This window comes from Muntiacus reevesi, chromosome 19, assembly GCF_963930625.1.
Source record: "Muntiacus reevesi chromosome 19, mMunRee1.1, whole genome shotgun sequence".
Lineage (NCBI taxonomy): Eukaryota > Metazoa > Chordata > Mammalia > Artiodactyla > Cervidae > Muntiacus > Muntiacus reevesi.
Window position 1 is genome coordinate 24,946,140 of NC_089267.1, and position 20,213 is coordinate 24,966,352.

Genomic DNA, 20,213 nt, shown 5'->3' on the forward strand with positions numbered 1-20,213 from the left:
TCCTCAGTGCAACCTTTTAGATAGAGAGGCCAGCTATGGTAATTTAAAATCCATTTTCTGGGGGTAAATGAATATATTTTGTTGTACAGTTAGGCTGCCAAAAAGAATGCAGTGGTTTCAGATGGTGGCCTGATCCTGCGTGGGATACTCCCACATTTATGCTGCAGGGAGCCCAATAGATCTGGACCTGCTTCGGCACATAGGTCAGTGGTAGGCAAAGCAGTTACTTTGTTGGAAAATTAACCTGCAGACATGGGAATGTTAAGCGCAGCAACTTCATAGCCGTTATTGGTTTCAAAGAGTCCTCCAAACTGTAAGAGAAAAATTAATGAAAACTTTTCCCTTTTAGATGGATTATAGATATTCCAAAGAATTATACATCAAGAATATTCACCCAACCTAACTTTTTAGAAAGAAGACTGTTTATTCATTGACTGCAGAAGCTAAAACACAGCTATGAATGGAGGTCAGCTAGGGGCAGTGTTTCCAAAGCCTTATCCAGGCTCTGAGCCATTGAAGATTTGCTGGGTATAGTGGAAACCCCACAGCTAAAATTGCGCATTGCTTTTAAGCATCTATTTTCCTTCTAAGGAATTGCTTTTATTTCCGTTGCTATATAATATCATGGGGGTGCTTGAACTGGCCCATGATGCTAAATTACTCTTATTTTCTGAGACTTGTTTATGGCAGGCTGACGGGAGAAGGTCCACCCCACAGGACAAAGACACCGGCAGGCTCAGGTCTCTGCCTCCCAGCAGGGAATGGAGTTTATGCGTGAATCGGTTTGTTTTTCCTGGGATTTTAATAGGCAGTGACTCTCCAATGATTGTTTTTGAGGGCTACACAGTTGAAAAGCTCTTCATACAATACCACATAATGTGAAACCAAAATGGAATATAAGGGAATGCACTAACAGGGGAGGATGCAGGCAGGTATGGAACTATGGCAGCTAGTTAGTGTGAGGAAGTAGAGATAAATGAATTTAAAACCAGGGAATGAAATGTCAGGGCAGACTCACAGTCCACATAAGAATTTGGAAAAAAACAAAACAAAACAAAACTAAGGGGTCAGGAAAACTGCCTGGTAACTGGGGCTGCATAACTCACAAGACGTGTGACCTGGGTTTTTCTTTCCTTTCATCCAGTTTCCTCATCTGTAAAATAAAAGCTTAGTGTTCTAGTACTTGAGGTCTGCTAGGGGATGCTTTGTAGAAGTGATGGTGGTAGTATTTTGACTGGTGATTTGTTAAACATTTATTTCATGACCAGTGGGACTTGAAGACTCTGATGTAATTTAACCATTTTCAGGCAGTCAGGGAAAAAAATAACATTTTTATTACTTTTGGTTTGCCACTAAAAGTATTTAATAAAATCATGAGACGTTTCTGTCTTCAAGGAATTTCATTCTGGACATTAAATTTGAAGAGTCCTCTCTTTAAAGAAAACAGAATTATAAGTGCCTGGTTTGAAAGTATATTCTTGATTACATGTAATTAACATTCTTATGTTATTATCAGAGCTTATCCTTAAATAATGATTGTATCCAATTTATTATATTTTGATCATCTTTATTGATCATTCATACTGACCAGCACAGTGTAATGTTATGTGATAAAAATTTGTGATATTGTTAGAAGCAAGAAATTGCAGGACTTAAAGATGTTCTGGTCTACTTTTAAGGACAAGCATATTGTTACATGTTACTTGGGCTGATAAGATGTGATACATTGTTTACTGAGGAAACCTTTTGGGAATGAAAATACAGTGTATGTTAATTTGAGTTGATGAAGTCTTTTCATGAGTAATATTGGTTAACATAAGCCTTGTTCCTACAACTAATAAATTGCTTATTAAGTGTCTTGGATGTGACATGTCCTCTGTTGTAATTCTCTATAAGCATTGTTTTATATTAATTCAGAGCAGCTGTATGAAGCACATATGCTATTGTCTCTGTTTTGCAGTTGAGGAAACTTAGGCCCTGATGGGTCAGATGGTAAAGCGTCTGCCTGCAGTGCAGAGACCCAGGTTTGATCCCTGGGTAGGGAAGATCCCCTGGAGAAGGGAATGGCAACCCACTCCAGTATTCTTGTCTAGAGAATTCCATGGACAGAGGAGCCTGGCTGGCTACAGTCCATGGGGTCACAAAGAGTTGGACATGACTGAGAGACTAACACTTTCATTTTCAGGCTTGGTGAGAATAAAGTTATTCAAATAAAGTTACAGGTCCAAGGTCATAAAGAATTGTATCGCATGCAGTCTATCTTCCATAGCTCATCTTAACCACTGCCTCTTACTGCTTTGCTTTTAGTTTTTAATAGAACACTTTACACCAGGGTATATTATTGATATAATATCGAGAAGAATGGTAAAGAATATAAAGGACTTATTTTTTATTTAGGCTATCAAATCTTCTGGGAGGCTGGGAATCTTATGGTATAAAGAGAAATACAAGTATATTATGGGGAAGGAGCAAAAAGAAATATCAAAGGAAAAAGATTTAGAAATGTTTCATAAAGGAAGCACATTTTAAGATACAATTTGAAGGAGAGTGGGATTTGAAAAGTGGAATTTGGGAAAAGACATTTGGTATCAAGAGAATAACATGGACAGCTGAAAAAATACACGTCATGCTTGCGGATGGCAAGAGTTTCAGCTGGGCTGTTAAAAGCAGATAAGGGGAGACATCAGAGTATGTGTGCCCTCAGTAGAGGGTGAGGTCAGCAAGCAGTTCGTAGCCATCGTAAAATGTGAAATCATTGCATTTTCCTGGTGTCTCCCAGCATTATCTGCACACAGTTGAGACTCAGAGGTTTTTAAGTTGAGGAGCAGAGACAATATTTCCATAAAATTTGGGGCTGGGTCATAGTAGATCTGCAAGTTCTGGTATGGATTTTGGACTTTGTGTTTAGTAGGCAGTAAGGAGTTTTTTGATAGTTTTTGGGCAAAGGCCTAACACAATTGGACAACACAATTAATAAGAAGATTAAATTGACGGTTACATAGAAGAATGGGATAGGGGCTGTAAAATAAAGAGACTGGAAAACTCAGCTAATGAATAGCTGAATTAGGGCAGTGGTTTTGGGAATGTAAAAGAGGGGTTGTGATATCCAGGTGTGATATCCTGTTTACAGAAGGGATGCTTTGAATGACATATAGTATTGGCTGACTTCTGAACTTGATAAAGTCTGTTTTGTGAGTGGTTTTCTGAATGCTTTTGGGGAAACTACAAGAGACACACACAAAATGCAGCGTGATGCACAGATCATTCCCTTTGTGAAAAGAAGCTTAAAAGGGGATGTATAAGGATTACTTTAATCTCTCTGCAGGAGAACTACTCCCCCACATGTGTTTATCATCCTACACACTAACAATATTAAAAGGTAAAATGACTGAATGGCGGAGGACAACGACAACAAACACGTATCTTCAAAGAGAGAAGCTCACGTTTCGAAACGAATTGGAATCTTACTTTCTATTTTGATCTTCGCTTGCAACTCAGCATATCATCTGATGCTGATATATAGAATTTGTTATCAGTTGTTATCCAAGGGAATTTGCCTAAACACAGATATAAAAATCAGCCTCCGATTGTATGTCTGCTCTCTTGAGTGCTAGAGTAAAGGGTCTGATAAGTTTAAGTCTTAACACCCTGGTTTCATTTTCACTTTTCACACCAGAAAAATGTTAAAAGAGTATTATTACACCATTTATCATCCAAAAGAGAACACTTATACGTCTCATAGGGAGTGCTGGTGATAAGTATACCAGAACAACGCATGTGAACTATGACTGTACTGGGAAAATCAGGACATACAGCTTTTATATATAGTTACATACAACTACCTACAATGTTACATCATCTTCAAAATAGACAACTTTTGGGTAATTCAAGGAAATTATATATTATGCTGAATTTTTAGCTATGCAGTTGATAACACATGTAAGAATACTTTTAAAAGTAAATTGAGAGATGGCTTTCCTGATAAATTTTGTAAAAATTATGAACAAAACGTTATTAGAGCTATCTCAGTCAAAACAACATTAACAGAGGAGGAAGGATTGGAGGTAAGTCATGACTGAAGGAAAGCACATGCCATCTCTTTTGTGCGACAGTAACATCTGCCTAATCACCTTGTAGTATCCCAGAAGAACACTCCCAAAGTAAAACACTCACATGTACATAGGCTGCAGCTGTAGATGAGATGTCTTCTGAGGCCCCTGATAGCCGTAAGAGTCAAAGCCACCTATGAAATCAACTAGAAAGGGACAATTGCTATAATTAGTCAACTTTTCAGAAGAGACACATACTCATGTTCAAGGTCTTACACAGATTACTAATATAAACCCTTTAATAATCTATTAAACCAGAAGTAGCTAATTGTGGAGACAAAAAGATAGTTTCTTCAAGGCAGTGATTCCCCCACCCCCAACTGTGAGATTCAATTATTGCTTTACACGAATCTATTAACTTGGGAGAAGAAATTATATACTCCTTTGAAGCAACCAAGACCTAATTGGAGCAGTAAAATTCACTTGCACAATTAAGATGCTATATGTCTTTGTGTTTAGTGTGGAGATTTTCTGTAACACATTGCAAATGTTAAAAAAATGACAATAGCTCAAGTGCATGTATCTATCAGCAATTATTATTAGTAATAATATTATATCCTGATTGTCAGGTACAAGGTGCTGTGATGGAGGTCATGTAAATTAGCTCAGCACGGCTGTCCCTGCCATTACGTGGCTCGTAATCTCAAACAGATTCAGAAATAAAGATATGGAAGAAATTCTAGCCAAGGATTCAGATGCATCCGATTTACATTTGGTGCAGACATAGTATAGAACATACCTAGAATAGTCAAGTTCAGAGAGTCAGAAAGTACATTGATAGATGCCAGGGATGGCGGGGTGGGGTGGGGAGGGGGGAATGGATGGGGAGTCCGTGCTTAATGGGGACAGAGGTTCATTTTAGGAAGGTAAAAAATTCGGGAGATGGGTGATCATGAATGTTGCACAACAGTGTGAATGTCCTTAGTGCCACTGAACTGTACAGTTAAACATGGTGAAAATAATGTTTTATATTATGTGAATTTTACTGCATTATAAAAGCATTAAACATTTTTATAAGCAAAAAAAAAGCCACATTCAAATGCAATACACACCTAGATATTTGAGGTACAATGAGATAAAACAAGAGTTACTACGGTAGATTACATTATCAAAAATGGCTGCAACAAGATGTCCTGAATTCCGTATCTGCTTACAGTGTGATCTTGACACTCAGCCTGTCCTGTGGTTTGGGTCTTTATCCCTTCCTGTTGAACGTGGGTAGAACTTTGTGGCCACGTGGACCCACGGAGTGTGGTAGAAGTGACACTCCATGACTCCTAAGGCTAGATCAAAAAACTGTCACGCACTTCCTTCCCTTTGCTCTTCAGGGATACTCTTTTGGAACACAGCCATCAGGCCCAAAGTGGGAAGGGCAAACTGGCCCACGTGGAGAGATCAACAGAGGACCCTTGGATATGATTTTGGCGAACAGGGTGGCTGAGGTCCCAGCTGACGGTCAGCGTCAACACCCAGACACTTGCCTCCAGATGATCTCAGCCGCAAGCTGCTGAGTCAATCCCGTGTTGGAGTCTCCCCAGCTGAGGCCTCTGACATTGAGGGTTACAGACCAGCTGTCCTCAGGGTGCCTTGTCTGGATTCTTAGCCCACAGTCCCCGAGAGTAATCACTGTTGTTTTATCCCACTACATTTTGCAAGCAGTGGTAACTGTGACAGCACATATCCACACTAACAGGGCTGTAAAACTTTTTGTTTTTTCTCTTTCATTCCTGGACCTGGAGGTCGTGTGGTGGGGCCAAAAGAGCAAAACGACAAAAACCCGACAAGATAGATGACAGGAAGGAGAAGGAGAGGAACCTAGAAACTGAATTAAGATGTTTGAGGATATCTTTATTTTTTCTAATAGCTTATTCCTCTGGTTTAAGTTTGGCTAGTTTTTATTCTCTTTTAAATATCCTAAGTGTTACAGGTAGAAATTGGAACAAGTGACATAAAGTCCATGATGTTTGTTTAGTGGGAAAATCTTTTTTTTTTTTTTTTTTTTTTGCTGTTCCCAGATCTTTATTTTTTTATTTTTTATTTTTTTAATATTATTTTATTAGTTGGAGGCCAATCACTTCACAACATTTCAGTGGGTTCTGTCATACATTGACATGAATCAGCCATATAGTTACACGTATTATACAGAGTGAAGTAAGCCAGAAAGATAATCTTTTTGTTTTTAAAAAGCATTTTATTTTTTAGAGCAGTTTAGGTCCACAGCAAAACTGAGAAGTACTGAGAGTCGTGCCCTACCCCACCCCCGATATGTGCACAACCTTCCCACTCTCAGCATCCCACACCAGCGGGGTGTGCTTGTTACAACTGATGAACCTACCTTGACGCATCCTTATCACTCAAAGGCCAGAGTTTGCATTGGGGTTCACTTTGGTTTTAAATTCTGTAGGTTTTGACAGATTTATAATGACATGTATCCACAATTTTGATGTCATACAGAGTAGTTTCACAGACCTAAAAATCTCCTGTGTTTGCCTTTTTTATCCCTGCATTTCATGCATGCTGAGTCGCTTCAGTCCTGTCTGACTCTTGGCGATTCTATGGACCGTAGCCAACCAGACTCCTCTGTCCATGGGATTCTCCAGGCAAGAATACTGGAACGGGTGGCCATTTCCTTCTCCAGGGAATCTTCCCGACCCAGGGATCTTCCCGACCCAGGGTTCAAAGCCAGGTTTCCCACACTGCAGGCAGATTCTTCACCCTCTGAGCCACCCAGGAAGCCCTTTTAATCCCTCCCTCTCCCCTAAACTCTCTACTGTCTCCAGTAAATGTCATGCACTTCCCTTTGCTCTTCAGGATGCTCTTGCTCTCTCATGCCCAAACTGGGAAGGCCAAACTAGCCCACGTGCAGAGATCAACAAAGGACCCTTGCATATGATTTTGGCTAACAGGGTGGCTGAGGTCCCAGCTGACAGTCAGCATCAGCACCCAGATAGGTACCTCTAAATGGTCCCAGCCCCAAGCTGTTGAGTCAACCTGCCTTTTCTAGAATGTCATATACATGGACTCCTTTCGTTTCTAGCCTTTTCTGATTTATTTCTTTCAGTCAGTCATATGCTTTGAAGGTGCCTCTATATCCTCTTATGATTTAATCTCTCTCTCTCTCTTTTTTAACCATGAAAACCATTTTACTGAGGCAGAATTTCTCTTTTGGTCAGAAGTGGAGTAGTACAACAGTCCTTCCTTATCCACAGAATACAGTTCAAGGTCCTTAATGGATTCTTGAACCATGAATAGTGTTGAACCCTGTATCTACACAATACATTGCTTTCTTTTTTTCTCCTGGTACTAATGGATAGGTAGCATACACAGCATGAATATGCTGGCTAAAGTGATGATTTATGTTACTGGAGGTACAGAGCAGGATGGTGTGAAATTTCATCACAGTACTCAGAATGGCTCAGAAGTTAACACTTAGGAATTGTTTATTCTGTTTAATTTTTTCAGACTGCAGTTGACTGCAGGTGACTGAAACCATGTGTAACGAGAAGAACAGAGATCTGGTGTTAGAAGGATCAGGATTCCAATACTGCTTTGACCACTTTCCAGCTGTGTGACCTTAGACAAATCACTTAACTTCTCTTACACAAGAATTATAACACTTATATTATTAGTGTGAGGATAAAATGAGGGCTGTAGAGCCCTGGGTGAGACATGTGGTGTGTAAGAAGAAAACTAAAAACCCTTAAGAATTCAGGACTTTCTTTATAATTCTTCTAAACTGTGCAGTGTGGGAGAAAGGAAGTGTTTAATTTGGAACAACTATAGGACTATAGGGCTTCCCTGGTGGCTCAGATGGTAAAGAATCTGCCTCGATGCAGGAGACCTGGGTTCAATCCCTGGATTGGGAAGATGCCCTGGCGAAGAGAAAGGCTACCCACTTCAGTATTCTGGTCTGGAGACAGAAGAGCCTGCTGGGCTACTGTCCATGGGGTTGCAAAAGAGTCAGACATGACTTAGTGAGCAAATAACAGCAACTAGATGTTTGGCTTATAGCTCAAAATTTGTTGTCTAGGAGGGTGTTGCTGCCTTTAACAGAACAAAAAGAACTGAGAGAAGGGAGTTTGTGTTTGGCTTCATTAGAAAACGTAGTAAGTAAGTGGTGTATATGAGCAGCAAAGACCAGAAAACATTTGGGAAATGGGAACTATAATTGTAATTGGTGGGAGACAAATTGGAGACTTGCTGGGACTGTAGAGGTGAATTTTCTTTTTCTTCATTCAGCTTTATTGTGTTTCATTGAAACCTATCTCCACCTGACATATTATGAATCTACGTTTTTTGTTGTTGATCTCAGCACGGTAATGTAAGCTGCATGAGATTTACTGTTTACTACAGTGGCCCCGGAACCCAGAACACTGTCTGGCTCATGGAAGCCGTATTTACTGAATGAAGTCTTTAGGCTGTTTTGAAAAAAGGCAGGTGATTTAAACATGGAAGATGCTGGTAAAATTCCTAAGTGAAATTTAAGTGCATTTACCCTTTCTTCAGAAGGCCTTGAATTAAGAGACCTTTTATAGAAGATCTAGAATGTCAGTAATTGCTTGGATCCTGTGAGACAAAAGAAATCTTTTGGCTATCAATGAAAGGAAGGCACCATTCTAGTTTCTTTGGTCGATATGAACGGAAGGAAGAAAGCTAGGACTTGCTTTAGCATCAACATAACTAGGGTGAGAGGGATCATCCATTGATAGCTGCTATCAGCAGCTATTGTTGCAAAAATGTTGATAACTGGTAGAGAAAATATTGGTTTCTTTCTGGCAAGTTCATAGCATTCTAAATAGAGGTACATGACTGGGTAGAAGGTGACAGAATAAGAGAAAATTTGTACTTGTTTGGAGCAGTTTGCTTTTGGTTCTCTTGAAACAACTCAGGAATGTTATTTTCTTTGCAGTTGATTTTTTCTTTGCCTTAGTTTTCCTATCTGCAGTATGGGTGTGTTTTTATCTCCTGACCTGTGGAGGCACAGGGATGCCCAGTTATTTTAAATTAGTAAAGTGCCATATCAGTCTAATAACTATGATTTGATAACATTAATAATAGTGGAATTTAGAAATTACCAAGTAAGAGAAAATTGCTTTTTGAAGGAATATTCTTCAATCAAATATGTCCCCTGTTGTGAGCTTCCCTTTTATTTAAACCTTTTAATCGTGAGCACTGAGCTCAGCCAACCTAAAGCTGCTTTTTAAAAACACATGTTGGCAGGGCGGTATTGTAATATAAAATTGTACCTTGGTTATTCATGACAAAAGCCACTAGTCAACACACTCGTTTGGAGGTAGAGCTGGAAAGTACCATGGGGGGGGGGGAATTTTTAAAGGCAGCTCACAGAAAGCCAAGCCTAAATATTTGGAAGCACTCATTGAAAGATGTTAAACAATTTCCGTGGGCCTATGAAAATAGATGGTAAATCCATTATCTCTGCAGGTAAGGATTCCAAGGGTACTTATCTCCAGTGGCACAAGAGGAATTTCAGAGCATAACCAACCACAGTCCAAGTCCAAAAACCCCCTGTTCCTCCCACGCAGACTTACTTGGAGGCAGCAATTCGGCTTCTTCTGTGAACTGGATGCACTCAGTCTGCACGTATATCTCTGAGTGGACGTGGAACTATTTTTTATTTTTTCTGATTAGGAAAACACAGTCCTTTGTAGGTAGGGGTGCATTACGCCACCGTTGCCCGAAAAGTCACTAAAGCGTGATACTACAGAGAGCTTCCAGCAGGCGAAACATGTATTGAACGAAATGAGACTTATTAGCTAAATCACAGCAGATGCTTCACTTCCTAACCTTGTTCAGAAAATAACCTTTCCTCAGGGTCTTAGGGTTGTGTTTTCCATGTTTCTCTCTTAGTTGTATCACAGTCAGATCTTCAGTGTTTTAACTCGGTAGACCCATTTAAGTATACGAAAAATACAAAGGAAGTATTTCTTTAGAGATCATTTGAGTAACTACTTTAAGCTGTTGGTTCTAAAAGCTTAATGAACATGCAATACACATTTCCACTTGATAAACTGTTTTGTCTTTTCACTTTTGCCTATTTTTGCTGATTCTCAGTGTGGCCAATACCTTAGGTGAGATTTGAAGAAACACATGTTGGTTTTCTGCTGAGACGAGGGTCTTGCTGTTGAATCATCTTCTAAGAGTCTAATGCCACCACTGGCTGCATCACAGGGAAAGTGTGAAGTAGTGGAAAGACTGAGGGCTTGGGGGTCAGAAGACCTGGGCTCAGCCGTGCCTTCCCTTCTTGCTACTATTGTACCCACAAGCAGGTCACAACTGCTCTGAGCCCGACTTTCTTCTTCTGTGAAGTGGAGATAAAACACTTCCAACTTCACAGGGTTACAACTAGATGCACGTATTTTATGGATACACTGCAGGTAGATTTGGGGTCGCATCTCTTTTAGCAAGGGATTTATACAAAAAGAATGATTCAAACTCTGCTTTATATGTTTAGTTTCTTTACTGAAAGGATGAGAGTTTTTCAGGCCAGGAAAGTAGATGGAGATAAGTAAGGGTCAGAGAAGAGAACTTGGTGTTAAGAATTTACTGGACGTTTATGTGGAATGATGTAAGTGTGTAAGTCATCGGAAGAAGCTGAGGTCGGTTTATGGAAACCCTTCACATGTTCACTTGGTTGGTTATCTATAGTCTGGCAAGTGATAGTAGTAACCCATGTGACATATTGTAGAAAAAAAGGAAAGATATTGTATATATTAAAAAAAAAAACTACCTAGAACTGAGTTTCCATTTTTCAAATATTTTTGGAAATCACCCCGTATCTTATTCTAAAGGATGGAGAGAGGCCGGACCTGACTCGGTTTGTGGTCTGTGAGGCTTCGACCCAAGAGTAGGGAAAAGGAAATTTCGAGTGGAGTGAGTGGAAGTGAAGACTCCAAGAGCTTGTCTCCTGGATTGGGCCGAGGGAATGAGGCCAGGGCTAGGTAGAAGCATAGCTTTGGAGAAGAAAAGCTTAACCATTCCTCTCAGATGTGGGCGGGGTTTCAAGAAGACATGGCTCAGATGGTAAAGAATCTCCCTGCAATGCAGGAGACCTGGGTTCAGTCCCTGGGTTGGGAAGATGCCCTGGAGAAGGAAGTGGCAACCCACTCCAGTATTCTTGCCTGGAAAATCCCATGGATGGAGGAGCCCGGAGGGCTACAGTCCATAAGACCACAAAGAGCCGGACACAACTGAGTGATTAGCACTCTCACTTCTCTAGGAGACAGAAGGATAATTGCTGGTATGGAGACCCCTCGAGGTTCAGAGGGGAAATGGGATGAGTTGATGTCTGGTAGCTGTGGTTTTTCTCGGGTTTGGGTACGAGGCGTAAGGGACTTGGAAGGGTTTGAAGCAGGTCGCATGGTGACCGTGTCACCATGGGGGAGAGGAGTGAGAGCTGTGCTGGGAAGAGGGAGCGCCCAGGTGGGCTTAGGGGCTCTCCCCAGCTGTTGTGCGGCAGCCCTGGATTAGAAGTAGAGACACTGCATCTGAGCTGCATCAGGCAAGGATATTGGAAATCCAAGCCTGATGGAGGAGAACGCAAGGACGGAAACCAAGGGTGCCTGCAAGAGCATCCCTGTTCTTGTGCATCCCGGAGCGAGATGATGAGTAGAAAGAAACAAAACTTCCAATGGAGGGAAGCTCCTAGATAAAGATGAAGACAGAGTCCTTCAGGAGGGAGGCAGGAGAACAAAGGAGTAAAACTGGGAGTTTACAGTCAGGCAGAGAGTGTTGGCACTGGTGATTTTTAGAGACGCCTTCTTCCTCCACAGTGAAGGTGATTCAAATGAGTCTCCTTGGTGAAGGGAACTATGGGGGTAGGTGGTGAAGTGAGTCGTGACAAAGGTGGTCAAGTGAGACGGTCAAGAAACTATATAGGTAGAGTCAGAAAACTGTATTCAGATAGTTTTAATACTTTGAATAGATGTGGAATCACGTGCAGAGTGGGATAAAATGACCTTTATTTTCAAGGTTGCTGGCATCACTTTGTGCTGTGGCATTTGGCTGGATTAGATACACCAGTCTCTGTTTTGTTCTTCCGTTAGAGAATGGCTTTCAATTATATGTGACGTGTCTTTCAGTCGAAATTGGAGAGAGCAGTTATTACAAGCTCTAGGCAGGCTAGTTAGACATGATTGGCTATGTCTTCACAGCTGACATCTGGGATATATTTAGAAGGCACAGCCCACTTAAATGCAGGTTTTAATTAGGGTGTGGGACATCAATGTATCCATATTTAGGAAAATGAAAAATAAAGCATGGATGCTAAAATCCCCAGGAGAGAACTGTTTCTCCCCTTGTACTTTTTGGTTACACAAATTTTGCATTATTTTTCAGCCTCCAGAAAAGAGGACTAAACCTAAATTAACCATCTTTATAGAACAGTGATAGCAGTTTCAGGAATGAAGATGTCCAGTGGTCACTCTAATATTTTCCTAGCTATTTGTGATAGGTGAAACTAGATTTTCCATGTGGGATTCATTAAAAACACATAAGATGATTCATGTGTGAATTATGGTGTCTATTTGGTCAACAGGGGTGAAAAAGTTATCCTTTTAAGAAAAGGCACATCTATTTCTGTTAAATTCTGCACATCCCTCTGATGTATCCTTTAGGTTTCAGTGGGGACGTCATTTCTTCAGGGAAGAATTTCCTAGTCCTCTTAACTGGATGAGGCACCACTGGGGTAAGTCCTCCCGTCCCCACTCTCCTTATCTGAACACCCATCACACTTTGGTGTATTTCCTCGTGTGAATCGTGTGCTGGGTTGTAGGCATCATGGAGGCAAAGACAGTGTCTGCTTCACCCCTAGTGACTAACGCAGAGCCTCCCACGTGGAGCGGCTACTCGACAAACGTTTCAGAAGAAACTGTGTCGGGTTTCCTGGAGAAGTGATGTGTAAAGTACACCTGGCCCCGGGCGGCAAGTTCAGCTCCCAGCACCACCTCTAGATGATGGCCCTGGAGCAAGTCATCGTTCCTTTCCTCAGCTGTAAAATCAGGGGATTAAAGCAGGTGATTGCTAATATTGTTCAGTGTGCTATGATCTGCACGATTCCATCTTTGTGGGATTGTTTTACATACTGATAATAGCAGTAGAGCATTTAAAATGAACTAACCTGTGAAGACATCACGAGTGGGAAAAATTGGTGTGAGGGAGTTGTTCCCCCTCTGGCTGTTGCTGCTGTTATGCCTCAATTTTACCGAGCAAGTTTCTAAGGGGATGAACTGAAGAATAGGGTCTGCTGGAACCTGAGACTCGAGACATGACCATTCCCACTTGGGGACAGAGTGATGGAAAAAAGTGGGAGCTGGGAGAGAAAAATAGGGTGGACGGGCTTGGAGCCCACAGAAGTACTGTCATCCCCTTTCAGTTTATTTCCGTGATGAAGGTATATGGATGAGTGACGGTGCATCCCTTTGCCTCTGTGCTCTTGGGAATTCCTTTCACATCAACTCCATTAGTTACAAAGGCAGCAATCCATATCCAATTTTCTTTTTGTATCAGGATTGTTCATGTATAAACCAGGATTCTTTGTGGGAAACATTTGCAATTAATCCCCTAAACAAACAAACAAACAAAAAATGCAAATCTTGCTCTGCCCTAAGGCAGCCCTGCTGACTCCGAGGCCAGACCGCCATCTATTATACACAGAAATGAATTGAAATTCCCACTTTGGGCCTAACCTAATTTTCCAGTGATAATAGGCATGGATTCCCAGAAGCACTCTACGCCTCTTGATAGTAACATCCTCATTTCCTTTCCTGGTAAATGTTTTAAATAAAGGTTTTAGCACCAAAGGAAATTAACCTTTAAATTAATTGTAATTATAAAATGCCATCACTGATTTTTGTCTTCAGCCTAATTACTTTCTATTATTTAAACAAACCTCACCTCCTGTGAGTTTTAAGTTTGTTTCTCCTTCACTCCCTGCCACACAATGCCAACCCATCCGCGTGGAGGCCTGCCTGCCTCTCTGCTGCCGAAGCAGCCTCGTTTAAATGTCACGCAGGATTGAGGGTTTGCCCTGTGCTGCTTATTTACAAGGCGCTCTTTAACTGCTCTGCGTAAGGCAGCTCTGCTCAGATGATTCCGTTCCGCATACCTGGTGGCCCTCTTGTCTTTAGAGAGGCCGTGCTTTTAGTCCTCCTGCTGTTAAGAAGGAGATAGCCAAGCCTGGCCTTCTATTCCTATTAGATGCCGTTGCCACTGCTAAAGCAAAACTGGTCATAATGAATTTGGCAGCTGCCAGCATCCTTTATCAGAAGACTAACTTTGAATGTACCATCTTCTTTCTCCGCACGTCTCAGCGTTGGAGGGCTCTTAGACGTCTGTTTCCTGTGCCAGCTCTTTGTCTTGTTCTCATTTGTTCTTTCAAGACAGGACTAAAGGATCCTATCTACTTTATTTGTGAGCATGTATGTTGGTGCGGAAAGCATCCTATTTTTTTGCCACTTAGCTGCTTTCCTTCTCATGTCATTATCAATGTGAGTAAAGAGAGAGATGGTACAGACACATGTTAGTGGATGGGAAGGGGCAAGATAATCACAATTGCGGGATGTTTCTTTTAATCCTTTCTGTAAATATCACCACTTCTGCTGCCTTTCACAAGCGCTGGCTTTCTTTTCCATTGAGGCGGATTAAAACAACTTGGATATTATTTATCTACTGCATCATATTGGTTTTCTGCATCGCATACCTCCTTTATTACACCCCAATTAAAGTGCCTCCTTTGCTGGTCTGAATATTGTTACCTCAACATTGACTCTTTACAAACTTGGGCCTGATTGCTTCGAATCAACAAAGGGTAGAGAATGAATCAGTTTCTTCCCCCATATTTTTGACTTGGGAACCTGTGTGCGTGCTCATTCACTCAGTTGTGTCCGTGTCTGACTCCCTGCGACCCTGTGGAACGTAGCCTGCCAGGCGCCTCTGTCCATGGACTTTCCCAGGCAAGAATATTGCATACTGGAGTGGTTTGCCATTTCCTTCTCCAGGGGATCTTCCTGACCCAGGGACGCAACTGGTGTTTCCTGCGTCTCCTGAATTGGCAGGCAGACTTTTTGCCGCTGAGCCACTGGGGATCCCCTTGGGAACATTATATTTCTTTAAGGATGATCCTAGTATGCATGTATATGTGTGTGTTTGTGTATAAAAAGCTATGAAGTGTAATGGAGTAGCCGCTAAGAGAAGAGGGAGAAAATGAGAAGTAGTTGTTAAAGAAGACTCAACTTGGACCTGAATTTTCGTAGTTCAGTCGCCCAGTCGTGTCCGACTGTGGCCTCACGGACTGCAGCACGCCAGGCCTCCCTGTCCCTCACCATCTCCCGGAGTTTGCCCCAGTTCATGTTCATTGCATCGGTGATGCCATCCAGCCATCTCATTCTCTGACACCCGCTTCTCCTTCTGCCCTCAGTCTTTCCCAGCATCAGGGACTTTTCCAGTGAGTTGGCTGTTCGCGTCAGGTGACCAAAATACTGCAGCTTCACCTTCAGCTTCAGTCCTTCCAGTGAGTATTTGGGGTTGATTTCGCTTAAGATTGGCTGGTGTGATCTCCTTGCTGCCCAAGGGACTCTCAGGAGTTTTCTCCAGCACCGCAGTTTGAAGGCATCAATTCTTTGGCGCTCTTTGACGTTCTGCCTTCTTTACAGTCCAGCTCTCACAACCATACGTGGCCACCGGGAAGACTGTATAGTCTTGACTATATGGACCTTTGTCGGCAGAGTAATGTCTCTACTTTTCAACCCAGTGTCTAGGTTTGCCATAGCTTTCCTACTGAGAAGCAATTGTCTTCTGATTTCATTGTGCAGTCACTGTCTGCAGTGATTTTAGAGACCAAGAAGAGGAAATCTGTCACTACTTCCACCTTTCCCCTTATTTGTCATGAAGTAATGAGTCTAGATGCCATGATCTTAGTTTTTTAATATTTAGTTTTAAGCTGGCTCATGAACTCTCCTCCTTCACCCTCATCGAGAGGCCGTTAGTTCCTCTTCGCTTTCTGCCTAGAGTGGTATTGTCTGCATATCGGAGGCTGTTGATGTTTCTCCCGCCTGTCTTGATTCCAGCTTGTAACTCATCCAGCCCGGCATTTCTCATGATGTGCTCAGTGTATAGGTTAAATAAACACGGTGACAGCAGACAGTCCTGTTGTTCTCCTTTCTCAATCCTGAACAATCTGTTGTTCCATACTAGGTTCTAACTGTTGCTTCTTGACCCACATACAGGTTGCTCAGGAGACAGCTAAGACGGTCTGGTATTCTCATCTCTTTAGGAGTTTTCCACAGTTTGTCATGACCCACAAGTCAAAGGCTTTAGCATAGTTTATGAAACAGAGATAGATATTTATCTGGAATTCCCTTGCTTTCTCTGTGATCCAGTGAATGTTGGCAATTTGATCTCTGGTTCCTCTGCCTTTTTTAAACCCAGCTTTGGATTTCCAAACGCAGTCTGGAAGTTCTTGGTTTGTGAAACGCTGAAGCCTAGCATGCATGATTTTAAGCATGACCTTACTAGCATGGGAGGTGAGTGCAATTGTCCGATGGTTAGCACATTCTTAATTCTGCCGTTCTTGGGAATTGGACCTGAATATCCAAATTTCAAAATAAAGCGCTTGTGTTTTCTCTTCCGTGACCACAAGAGGGAGCAATTTAACAGCTGGCTGAAAAGCCCAGTACTCATTTCGGGAGGCAATGTAAAAATTGTCTCACAGTTAGGGAAGGCTGCTGTCACCGACAGGAGCTCACATTGTTACTGCCAGACGCACACGTGTATGGATTTGTTTCAGGTGTTGATCATCTGGTCTGCCTTTTGTTTTTACTTAAGGCGGCTTATCTCTCTCCCCGCCCCCCCCACCCGCCCCCAGCTTTCTTCCATTTGTAGAAAATGAGGAAAGCTGCTTTATTATTCATTGTTCTTTTGCTTAGAATAAACTGGGGTCTACCAAAGTGTCACATTCCTTCGGAGTTTCCATATAGTCCAGGAGATGTTAGCGGAGAGCTAACTGGTTGATTGGTTTATTTCCTATATACTTATTGAGGGATAGGTTAGATGCTGAGGCTACAGCAGTGGTCAAGATAGGTGCGGTCCGCAGTGACATCCCCGAACTGCCTTCCCCTGAGGGAGTCAGTACGTCCTGTGTGATGTCAGAAGTTCACCGATAACGCTCGGTGACCTTGGGGAAGTTGTTTAATCTTTATGGGTCTATAAAATTAAAGTGTTGAAATAGAGCAGTAGGCAGTAGTTTTCATCATTTCGAACTCTGCAGTGTTCTTAGTTCATAAGAAGTCTGAAGCCGAATCAGGAGCTGTAAAATTTAACGAATGCAGAGCTCCTGCTCTGGAAGGTTGGGGAAGGAGCAAAGTGACAGCTTCTACTCTGGCCCCGCTGTGGCTCTGCAGAGCATTAGCTAGAGATTGGTAGCATCCGAAGTCTGGGGCTCCAGACCCTAATAACGAGTGATTCTGTTCAGGGATGGGGAGAGAGGTGACACATTTTGGTTTTGTGGTAGGCTGGCAGATATGAACAAAATTACTTCAGTCAGTCACCTTCAGAAATCGAAAACAAATGTTGTAAAGAAAACAATAATATACTTTGATTTGACTGTTTGAGTATGATATTTATGAAGTAAAATAGGCAAATCATTCTCCTAACTCTACCTGTCAACCTGGCACTCAGGAACTTCGCACCTTTTTTGAGCTGCTAATTGCCTACCCCTTGGGTTACGTTGGTGAATGATTTATAAATAATAAGAAAGCAAGCTGAGGTTACCAAGCAGAATGTATAAAATGGCCCTGACAACCAGATAGAGAGACAGAAAAAGATAGGAAGAAAGGAGACATATGCCCAAATGTTAACTGAGAACCAGAATTTGAAATTGTGAAATCATTCTAACTTGCTTTTTCTTTCATCTGTAGGTTCTCTACATTCTGCAGTAACTTACACCTCTTTATAAACAGAAAGAACCAATTTTTTTTTAATGGATGAGTACTCCTCCCTTGCCACCTCTACCCACCCTCAGAGGTGGGAGAGCGTGTCCTTGTGCTCAAAGAACAGTATCCAAATTCAGGGATCCTGTCAAACTAGAAAAATGATCAAAGCATGCAGAACAGAGTTCAATACACAGAAGTGTAGGCCAGCAGGCTTTAGAAGAAAAATCAAACAAAAATAACAGAAAATTATTAGCCTCAGAGAAGTGAATAATTTCCTGTGGTTTGCTTTTCAAATGAAAGGTTCCATAAATTGATTATGACTTTTATCCCAAGGCCAGTTTGTTTTGGAGAATTCAGGACAGGATTTTATGCATCTGTGCTTGGTTGGTAGGTTCACACACATGTGTATCTACAAGTTTAAATATCTAGAATTAATTTTTTAATATTTTTTCAAAATAAGCCCCCTTAGGATATTTTAAAATGGCATTCTGCATATTTTCCCAGATGATTTGAATATTTAATAACATTTGCAAACACATCGAATCTCTTTTAGAAAAGATAGTGAGTACTTAGAAAAATGTCGCCTTCCCAGGTGGAGCTAGTGGTAAAGAACCCACCTGTCAAAGCAAGAGATGGAAGAGACGCAGGTTTGCTCCCCGGGTCAGGAAGATTCCCGTGGAGGAGGAAATGGCAACCTCTCCAGTATTCTTGCCTGGAGAATCCCATGGACAGAGGATTCTGGCAGGCTACAGTCCATGGGGTCACAAAGAGTTGAACACAACTGAAGCGACTTAGCACACACTTAGAAAAATGGATCCATTTTCCAGAGGACTGATGTTTATTTTTAGTTCTAGTTTAACTATTAAGACAAAGGTTTATAAGAACACATAATAAAAATTTAGAAATCACGTTGGCTTTTTTTTTCTCTCCTATTGTGGATCAGTGATATTTTCCACAGCTGTATGTTTTCCTTTTAATTGTCACATCTAGCAGCACTAACCTAACAGATAAGTTCTTAGTTCTATCATTTTAAGTGGACATCGGACTCTGGTGCAGAGAAGCTGAAGATTAAGGGAGAGAAGAGTTACAAGTATAATAAAAGGCACCAGACCAGAAGTCTCAGAACCTTTGATTTCTTTCACAGAATATTGTCAAAGAGAATGAGGAGAGAGGCATGGAAAACACTGGAGGTTGTAAGGAAAACAGCCTGGTTGGCAACACATGATAAAGTGAAGAGCCCAACCCCAAAGAGCCCAGTGAGGGGCGACCACTCCCCTGGAGAAAGAATTTTCTCCTAAGACATACCACTGCCTTTTCACGAACAAATGTAGGAAAGTCTGTTGTGATGGTTGCCCCAGGCAGGTCAGGTTCAAGCGTCAGGTCCCAGGTTTCTGGCCAGGAGCTTCGCCTCTGAAGGCAGATCGCCCCTACCCCCGGGAGGAGAGGCCGGCTAGAACGCCTGCCTGCTGGCGGGGAGCCGGGGCGGGGAGCCGGGGCCGTCACCGCCTGGAGCCTCTGACCCCCGGGCCTTTGAAGCTCGGCCCACTCTCTTCCCATGGGCGTTTTCAAACTGCCCACAGCCTCATGCTGTGTGCCTCTGTGTGTGTGTGTTTAATCTTTAGATATGGGATGTTCGGGACTGAATGGTGTCCCCTTCCAGATTTATCTTTTAAAGGCCTAACCCCCTAGGTGATTGTATTTGGAGAGGGGCCTTCAAAGAGGTAATTAAGGTAAAGAGGTCCCTGGCGGGCTACCGTCCACAGGTCACAAAAAGTCAGACAGGACCGAGCGACTATCACATCACAAGGTTAAAAAGGCCGTAAGGATGTGTGGCCCTCATTTGATAAAACTGGTGCCCTTAAAGCATAGGAAGAGCCCTGGGCATACTCACAGACAGAGAAAAGGGGGCATCTGGGAACGATGCGAGAATTCAGCCTTCTGCCAGCCTAGGAGAGAGTGAATTCAGCCTTCTGCAAGCCACGGAGAGAGCTTTCAGGGGAAACCAACCCTGCCAACACCTTGATCTTGGACTTCTAGCCTCCAGAGCTGTGAGAAGGTAGGTATCTGCTGGTTAAGCCGCCCCGTCTGTTACATTTTTGTCACTGCAGCCCTAGGGGGCCAGTCCACGGGGGCGGAAGTGCCACATCTTCCTATTTGA

At 42.2% G+C, this 20,213-nt stretch overlaps 1 protein-coding gene across 1 annotated transcript in view; it reads right to left on the reverse strand.

Moving 5' to 3' along the window:
- Window positions 1-4,169: 4,169 nt before the first annotated feature.
- Window positions 4,170-20,213, reverse strand: part of NKAIN2 (sodium/potassium transporting ATPase interacting 2) — a 154,369-nt gene continuing 138,325 nt past the window's right edge. The window contains exon 3 of the mRNA XM_065911684.1: window positions 4,170-4,255. Coding sequence (XP_065767756.1) covers window positions 4,170-4,255 — 86 coding nt within the window. The remainder of the gene's footprint in view (window positions 4,256-20,213) is intronic.